The sequence below is a fragment of the Amia ocellicauda genome, chromosome 9 (genome assembly GCF_036373705.1).
Source record: "Amia ocellicauda isolate fAmiCal2 chromosome 9, fAmiCal2.hap1, whole genome shotgun sequence".
Classification (NCBI taxonomy): Eukaryota; Metazoa; Chordata; class Actinopteri; order Amiiformes; family Amiidae; genus Amia; species Amia ocellicauda.
The window spans coordinates 14,117,082-14,126,248 of record NC_089858.1 but is presented as its reverse complement, the minus strand read 5'-3'; the positions used below and the strand labels follow the sequence as shown (position 1 = coordinate 14,126,248).

The 9,167-nt window shown below is 46.5% G+C and overlaps 1 protein-coding gene across 1 annotated transcript in view; it reads left to right on the top strand.

Annotated features, from left to right (window-relative positions):
- Window positions 1-8,889, top strand: part of LOC136758709 (ectonucleoside triphosphate diphosphohydrolase 2) — a 13,151-nt gene extending 4,262 nt beyond the window's left edge. The window contains exons 2-9 of the mRNA XM_066713296.1: window positions 50-167; window positions 621-771; window positions 1,098-1,257; window positions 6,491-6,718; window positions 6,828-7,097; window positions 7,185-7,304; window positions 7,422-7,556; window positions 7,857-8,889. Of these exons, the coding sequence (XP_066569393.1) occupies window positions 50-167; window positions 621-771; window positions 1,098-1,257; window positions 6,491-6,718; window positions 6,828-7,097; window positions 7,185-7,304; window positions 7,422-7,556; window positions 7,857-8,066 (1,392 nt within the window). The 3' untranslated portion in view covers window positions 8,067-8,889. The remainder of the gene's footprint in view (window positions 1-49; window positions 168-620; window positions 772-1,097; window positions 1,258-6,490; window positions 6,719-6,827; window positions 7,098-7,184; window positions 7,305-7,421; window positions 7,557-7,856) is intronic.
- The last annotated feature ends 278 nt before the right edge of the window (window positions 8,890-9,167 follow it).

Sequence of the window (9,167 nt, the reverse complement as noted above, 5' to 3'; positions counted from 1 at the left end):
CTTTCTTTTTGCCTTCACTGCTCCCTCCCCCTCCCCCTCTCCCCTGCAGTACGGTGTGGTTCTGGATGCTGGCTCCTCGCACACCACCGTGTTCATCTACAAGTGGCCGGCGGACAAGGAGAACGGCACGGGCATCGTGACTCAGCACAAGGAGTGCCATGTGGAAGGTGAGAGAGCGAGAAAGCGAGAGAGGGACTCGGTGACCACAGCCTGGCCATAGAAGCAGGCTGACACAGGCTGCCCACAGAGGACAGTCACTGTGGTCACTGTGAGACAGGACACAGAGATGCACTTTTTCCTGCATATAAACCCACAATAAATATAAAAATAAATGAACAAACAACTTAATTTTGTTTTATTGTGTTGTATTGTTTATTGTATTGTGTGTGTATTGTGATTGTGTGTGCAGGTGTGTGTGTTGTGATTCCCACACGGAGCTGTATGAGTCATGTGCAGCAGCTCCAGACTGACTGTGGGGGATCAGTGATAATCCCTGAGCCAGCCTGGACCTGCCTGAGCACGGAGCACTGGAACACACTGCACCCACACTGCCAAATGACTGTCAGCTGCACAACCAAGCAGTGCTGTGTCTCAGTGTCTCGTGCCTCTCTGTCTTGCAGGTGGGGGGATTTCCAGCTACGCAGAGCAGCTGGGGGGGGCGGGGCGCAGTCTGGTGAAGTGTCTGGACCAGGTTGTGCAGGACATCCCAAAGAGGAGGCATGCCCAGACACCTGTGTATCTGGGTGCTACCGCGGGCATGAGGCTGTTGAAGTAAGTCCTGTACCCACCCTGTGTCTCCCCTGTTAGAATAAATGCTACTACCATAAATAACCATAATCATATTTGACCTGTATTGTTTGAGCCCTAGAACAGACTGTGCTCTGTGGCATGTCTCCAGGCATTTCAGTGTATTTCTCTGTCTTTCATCAGATGTCTGGGAGATGTTTGTTAATGGCCCTGTAGCTCCCGGTTATATTTTGTTCCTGTCGGAATCCTGTGTTTCTGTGACATCAGTCCCCTCCCTCTCTCTCTCTCTCGCTCTCCCTTTCTCAATTCCCTTCTCTGCCACTCCAACCTCTCCCCCTCCCTGCCCCCAGGAAGACAAGTCCCAGGCAGACCGCGCGGGTCCTGCAGGAGGTGAACGAGACGCTGGCCGCGTACCCTTTCGATTTCCGGGGCTCGGAGATCCTGTCAGGCCAGCTGGAGGGGGCGTACGGTTGGGTCACCGTCAACTACCTGCTGGAGAACTTCATCAAGGTGCCAACTGACCGACACACTCAGTAGTGTGTTTTACGGTGGCCCTGAACTGCAAAATACAACAAAACGTTTCCAGTGAACACTTTAACACAATTAGGTCATAGAGCTGGTGGAAGGCCTGTTCTAACATGTTAATTACATTTGTCAATGCCAGGCATGTCAAAAGGAGAACCATTACCTAATTTCTGTTGTGGAAAAGTATTTGTTGTGTTTTGCACTTCAGGGCCACAGTAGTGTTTTCAACATTAAACTTAATCATTTAAAGCACTTCAGTAAAGATACACAACACACCTGACCACAGACAGACAGGTACACAAACATACGCACACAGACACGCACACAGACACACACACGCACACAGACACACACACAGACACGCACACACTCACTCTCTCACACGGGCTGCTTCCCAAATCGTACTTTCTCCCTATACCCTTCAACAAGTGTGCACTTCGCGTGACGTTGTGCTGACGTGTGAGAGTGTGTACTTGAGTGAGCAAAGGTGAAGGCGAAGCTAAAAGCATTCAATGGGACACACTTCAGCATCAGCATTCAGCGCCTTTACCTTTGACTGAGAGTACCTACGCAATCATTTATTGTCATTGTAGTTTTAAAGAATGGAGACTGCTATAGCATTTATACTGTTACTCTTCCAAATAACTTTTTCAAGAATTTCGACAAGTAGTTATCATTATTATTATTGTTATTATTATTATTATTATTATTATTATTATTATTATTATTATTATTATGTGGAAATACATTGTTCACTTACACTCACCTAAAGGATTATTAGGAACACCTGTTCAATTTCTCATTAATGCAATTATCTAACCAACCAATCACATGGCAGTTGCTTCAATGCATTTAGGGGTGTGGTCCTGGTCAAGACAATCTCCTGAACTCCAAACTGAATGTCTGAATGGGAAAGAAAGGTGATTTAAGCAATTTTGAGCGTGGCATGGTTGTTGGTGCCAGACGGGCCGGTCTGAGTATTTCACAATCTGCTCAGTTACTGGGATTTTCACGCACAACCATTTCTAGGGTTTACAAAGAATGGTGTGAAAAGGGAAAAACATCCAGTATGCGGCAGTCCTGTGGGCGAAAATGCCTTGTTGATGCTAGAGGTCAGAGGAGAATGGACCGACTGATTCAAGCTGATAGAAGAGCAACTTTGACTGAAATAACCACTCGTTACAACCGAGGTATGCAGCAAAGCATTTGTGAAGCCACAACACGTACAACCTTGAGGCGGATGGGCTACAACAGCAGAAGACCCCACCGGGTACCACTCATCTCCACTACAAATAGGAAAAAGAGGCTACAATTTGCACAAGCTCACCAAAATTGGACAGTTGAAGACTGGAAAAATGTTGCCTGGTCTGATGAGTCTCGATTTCTGTTGAGACATTCAGATGGTAAAGTCAGAATTTGGCGTAAACAGAATGAGAACATGGATCCATCATGCCTTGTTACCACTGTGCAGGCTGGTGGTGGTGGTGTAATGGTGTGGGGGATGTTTTCTTGGCACACTTTAGGCCCCTTAGTGCCAATTGGGCATCGTTTAAATGCCACGGCCTACCTGAGCATTGTTTCTGACCATGTCCATCCCTTTATGACCACCATGTACCCATCCTCTGATGGCTACTTCCAGCAGGATAATGCACCATGTCACAAAGGTCGAATCATTTCAAATTGGTTTCTTGAACATGACAATGAGTTCACTGTACTAAACTGGCCCCCACAGTCACCAGATCTCAACCCAATAGAGCATCTTTGGGATGTGGTGGAACGGGAGCTTCGTGCCCTGGATGTGCATCCCACAAATCTCCATCAACTGCAAGATGCTATCCTATCAATATGGGCCAACATTTTTAAAGAATGCTTTCAGTACCTTGTTGAATCAATGCCACGTAGAATTAGGGCAGTTCTGAAGGCGAAAGGGGGTCAAACACAGTATTAGTATGGTGTTCCTAATAATCCTTTAGGTGAGTGTATATCACCTCTTAGTTTTTTACTACTTCAGTATTTAATTAATTTATAGGTGCCAAAGAGTTTTGTCATTGTCATTTCTACAGTGAAGCAGTGAAGCGCACAAAAAGCTCAATTAGGCTCCCTGCACTCGTTCCCTAAGGTATTGGGACACCCCTTAAGATGGTGACCATAGTACTTCCACCACATATGGAGAGCTGTTTGTGCCAAAAGTGTTCGTCCGTCAGTTTGGTAGATCATTGGGAAATTCATCAATTTGGCCATTCAGGTGGCAGTTTGGTCATAGAGTAGTAAATTCATCCAGGAATCTGTCAAGTAATTTGTTAATTGTTCGATTCGTGTGTCAATTAATCCGTAATTACATTGATCAACTATGTAATTAATGTGGCTATTCATTAATAAACAAATTTCCAGAAAACCAGAACAATTTCTAAACAAACTTACAGACACACCAATGAACTTCCAGATCAACAGACCAACTGTCAATCATGCACTGTGCCAAACCCACTTCAGTCTTTCTAACCAATAGTAGCAGACACGCCTATTTTAACCAATAAAACTCCAGACTCACGTAAAACGGCTTCAGCCAATAGGAAAGGACGTTTCTCTGTCTCTCACCTCAATCCGCGTAATCCACATTAATTACATAGTTGATCAATGTAATTACGGATTAATTATCAGACAAATTAACAAATTATTTGAGAGATTCCTGGATGAATTTACTACTCTATGATCAAACTGACGCCTGAATGGCCAAATTGACGAATTTCCGAATGAATTACCCAATGAACTACCAAATTGAAAGACAAACATTTTTGGCACAAACGGCGCTCCATAGCCCCGCAAGAGAAGGGAACGAGGGAGCAAGTGTGTGATTTGGGACACAGCCTTAAACACAGGCAGGCAGAGAAGGAATCTGTCCCTCTGTCTTCCAGCTCCCACAGTACTGTTTTATTGTATATAGTATTTTACATTTACATATAAAAACAATTCAAATTTTTAATACTTATGATTAAAAACTTTTAAAATCAATTCTTAAAATCACTTAAAATTTTTAAAATCTTTGTGATTTTAACGAAAAACAAAATAATTAACTTCAAATAAACATGTGCACAAAACAACAAAACAAACGTGATTAAAGCAAAACTGCTCACCAACATAAAAGTCAAATACATTGAAAATAACTGAAAATGCATTGGACAAAATAAAGAAACAATTAAAAAGGTAAAAATAAAAAACAAACAAAAAAGGTCCAATGCATTTAAAATTAAATCCAAAACGGACAATGTATTTGACAAAAAAATATAACAAAACTAAACCAAAAAAAAAAACCCTAAACAATTAGTGATTTAAAAACAACTAAATCTTTAAAAACAGTTAAGATTCATTTTAAAATCGTTTTTAAAACAATCATCCATAAAATAATTAAAAGATCTTGGACTCGGGCTCCAGCAGGGGGAACTGACCGTCCCCGGAGGTGGGTCCCATCATGGGATCCTGAGCTCCCCCAGATCTTGTATGTGCCAGTTCTTATAGGCTTCCTCCTTGCCCCTCTGATGGACCTCCAGATTGACGTAGTCCCTCACGAGCACCATGCCCCTCCGCGCGATGACAATCGGGTCCAGCTCCTGCTTATTGAATAGACAGATGTTCCGTCCCTCCCACTGGGCCTGCTTCACTGCGCAGACGACACGCCACCAGCACCTCAGGGTAGAAGATGTTAGTCCCCTGGTAGGACCGTACAAGATCTGCCGGGCGGTCGCCCGCGCAGGAACGGCAAACCTGTGGAGGAACGGAGAAAACAGGAGCCAGACCCTGCAGGCGGAGGGGCACTCACTAAAGATGTGAGCCTCCGTCTCCTTCCCCAGGCAACCCTTATAGATTCTCCTCTGTGGAGGCCTCTAGTGGCCAATATACTGTTTTATTAGGTGTAGTATTTTACATGACATAGATAAAAAACAATTCAAATTTTTAATACTTGTGATTAAAAACTTTTAAAATCAATTCTTAAAATCACTTAAAATTTTTAAAATCTTTGTGATTTTAACGAAAAACAAAATAATTAACTTCAAATAAACGTGCACAAAACAACAAAACAAATGTGATTAAAGCAAAACTGCTCACCAACATAAAAGTCAAATACATTGAAAATAACTGAAAATGCATTGGACAAAATAAAGAAACAATTAAAAAGGTAAAAATAAAAAACAAACAAAAAAGGTCCAATGCATTTAAAATTAAATCCAAAACGGACAATGTATTTGACAAAAAAATATAACAAAACTAAACCAAAAAAAAAACCCTAAACAATTAGTGATTTAAAAACAACTAAATCTTTAAAAACAGTTAAGATTCATTTTAAAATCGTTTTTAAAACAATCATCCATAAAATAATTAAAAGATCTTGGACTCGGGCTCCAGCAGGGGGAACTGACCGTCCCCGGAGGTGGGTCCCATCATGGGATCCTGAGCTCCCCCAGATCTTGTATGTGCCAGTTCTTATAGGCTTCCTCCTTGCCCCTCTGATGGACCTCCAGATTGACGTAGTCCCTTACGAGCACCATGCCCCTCCGCGCGATGACAATCGGGTCCAGCTCCTGCTTATTGAATAGACAGATGTTCCGTCCCTCCCACAGGGCCTGCTTCACTGCGCAGACGACACGCCACCAGCACCTCAGGGTAGAAGATGTTAGTCCCGTGGTAGGACCGTACAGGATCTGCCGGGCGGTCGCCCGCGCAGGAACGGAAAACCTGTGGAGGAACGGAGAAAACAGGAGCCAGACCCTGTAGGCGGAGGGGCACTCACTAAAGATGTGAGCCACCGTCTCCTTCCCCAGGCAACCCTTGTAGATTCTCCTCTGTGGAGGCCTCTAGTGGCCAATATAGGTAGGGTCCATGCAGGGGCGGACTGGGACCAAAAAACGGCCCTGGACTTTTACCCAGGAGGGCGATGGCTGGTGACGTCTGGGTCCCAATAGTGCGGTCAGGCTGGGGGGTGTTGCCAAAGTGTGGATCTGGGTGCCAACGAAGTGCGGTGGGGGGAGGGGGACGTGGTGTTGGAGATGTGCGGTCCGGGTGTCTACACGGGGCAACCAGCCCACATGGGAATCAACCAGCCCTTCTGGCATTTGATCAAGTGAACTGTAATATTCATGGTTCTCTCTCCTCTGCCCTCCCCTCCCCTCCCCTCCCCTCCCCTCCCCCCCATCTCTCTCTCTCTCTCTCTTTCTCTGTGGAGCAGTATGGGTTTGTGGGCCGCTGGCTAAACCCAGGCCGTGACACAGTGGGGGCGCTGGACTTAGGGGGGGCATCGACACAGATCACCTTTGCCACAAAGGAGGTGCTGGAGGACAAGAAGAACAGCCTGTCCCTGAGGCTCTACGGGCAGCAGTACCAGCTCTACACACACAGCTTCCTCTGCTATGGCCGGGACCAGGTGCTGCGCAAAGTCCACGCCCAGGTCATCAAGGTACACACCCACCACACTGACCAGCGCTGACACTGACTGACACCCTGACTGACTGACTGACTGACACACTGAGTGCCTGATTCTGTCTCCTCCCTCTTCCCCTGTCTAGGACCAGGGCTACAGTAAGGAGGTGTCGCACCCGTGTATGCCAGCGGGGATGGTCAGGAACCTGACCCTGGCGGAGGTGTTTGACTCGCCCTGCACCACGGACCAGCAGCCCCGCCCCTACAGGCCCCAGGAACGCGTGCTCCTGATCGGCACGGGCAGCTATGAGCGTTGCCGTGCAAACGTCTCTCGCATCTTCAGCTTCGGCAACTGCAACTTCTCACGCTGCTCCTTCGACGGGGTGTACCAGCCGCCCGTGACAGGCAACTTCATGGTGAGTGGGAGTGGGGCAGTTCAAGGGGAAAAAAGAAAGTCTGCTCTAGGGATTCACTACATTTCTGCCTCTCTCTCTCCCTCGCAGGCGTTCTCTGCATTCTTCTACACACACAGTTTCCTGCTGCGTACCACAGAGATCTTGGTCAACTCCCCTGACCAGCTGGACCGTGCCACACGCAGGGTCTGCAACATGACCGCTGAGGAGGTCAGTGTGACCCCTGACCCCACTTCCTGGCTGCATATCGGACAGTGTTTGTTTTGTTCTTTTTCTCTTTATAATAATCATGTCTCCCTCCCTCCCTCCATTTCTTCTGTACTTCAGATGGTAGTGAAGGCTCCAGACCAGAAGCGGCGACTGCAGGATTACTGTGCTGTGTCTGTGTTCATCCAGCTGCTGACACTCAATGGCTACGGCTTCAACAGCTCCACCTTCTCACACATCTCCTTCCAGAAGAAGGTACAGCCCTCCATCCCTCTCCATCTTTCTTCATCTCTCTCTGGGTCTCTCTGCCTCTCTACCAGTTAACTAGTAGTGTAGAGTTCTGTTGTTGTTTAACTGTATTCAACAGCTGTTTAGCTATTTTTACAGATATGTAGATATGAGTGGTATAGCAGTATTGTGCAGTTGTGTAGTTGTTGTATTGTTGTTTAGCTGTACGGTGCATCTGTACATAGGTTTCTTGTAGCAATGCAGCTGTATTGTGTAACTGTGTCCCCATCTCTCTCCCTCTCTCTGTGTCTCTCTGTGTCTGTCCAGGCGGGGGACACATCCGTCGGCTGGGCACTGGGCTACATGCTGAGTCTGAGCAGCCTGCTGCCAGGGGAGAGCCTGGGCATCCGCAAGGCACTGCGGCCGGGTGCCTGGGGGGGGCTGCTCTTTCTCCTGTCGCTGCTCCTCCTCCTCGCCCTCGTGCTGCTAATGCAGCACCTGTCACGCAAGAACAAGGGCGACGGCACCGTCATCTAGACACTACCATCTCTGTGTGTCTCTCTGGGTCTCTCTATGTCTCTCTGCGTCTCTGTCCGTTCCCTGTGTCTCATGCAGGCTTGTCTAAGGCCTGTGTCCTCCACGTTGCTCTGTCTAGAGAGGCAGGCAGGAGTGCCCAATGCCACGGTGACTGGCACAGCTGGGCTGCCCAGCAACACCCTGTCTATAGTAATGCCCAGGCCCTGCCCCCGCACCCCTTCCCTGACCACTGCAGCTTCCTCGTAGCCAGAGCAGCCTGGGCTGCAGTCAGACTGACCCTACTGACACTGGCTTCTTACATCTGACTATGAACGGGAATGTGTCGCTGTCCTGTTGTAACCACAGCAGCCACAAATCATTGTATGTCTGGCGGTCGGTGTCATGTGCGCACAGTGCGAAACTCACCTGGACTGCGGACACCCAGTGATAACCACTGCGCTCCCAACATGTGTATTCACTATTACTAATGTTATAATTTGTATTATTACTGCTACTACTTTGTCTATAATTACAGTTGTTTGTGATATATTTTTCAATTTCAATTATTAATATGTGCATGCATAAACAAAGAGAAGAAGAAGACTGGAACACGTCAATGCAGTTTAAATCCCCCCTGAGTCGGCTCTGTGTTTACATATTTGTACTAACAGCTTCCCAGTTAATTAAAAAAAAAAAAGTTTGGTTCCAGGTGGGACCACGTCTCAGGACCAGGGCTGGCCATTGCAGCTCAGTACAACCCAGGGCCCCCGTGGCTCCAGGAAAAGTCCCATTTGATTGGGGAGGATTTCTATTTTTATATATAAATAAATAATGTTTTAAGTAACGATGTTGTAAGTCTGATTTTTTTAGTGTCTTTGGTAAATAAGTTAAATTGAAAGTGCCAGCTGTCAATGCAAGTAAAGATCCGTCACAGTAGATTCACTGAAGTCACCAGACTCTTGAGATTCCTGACATGGGGTTTTGTGTGTTTGTTTTTGTGTGTTTTATTACTCAGTCTGTGCAATTGTGCAATGACCTTGGTCAAAGGGGTTGCGGAGGGGCAATCATTATAGCCAACTTGGCAAAATACCTTCAATGACCTTCATGACCTCAGAGTCCTGC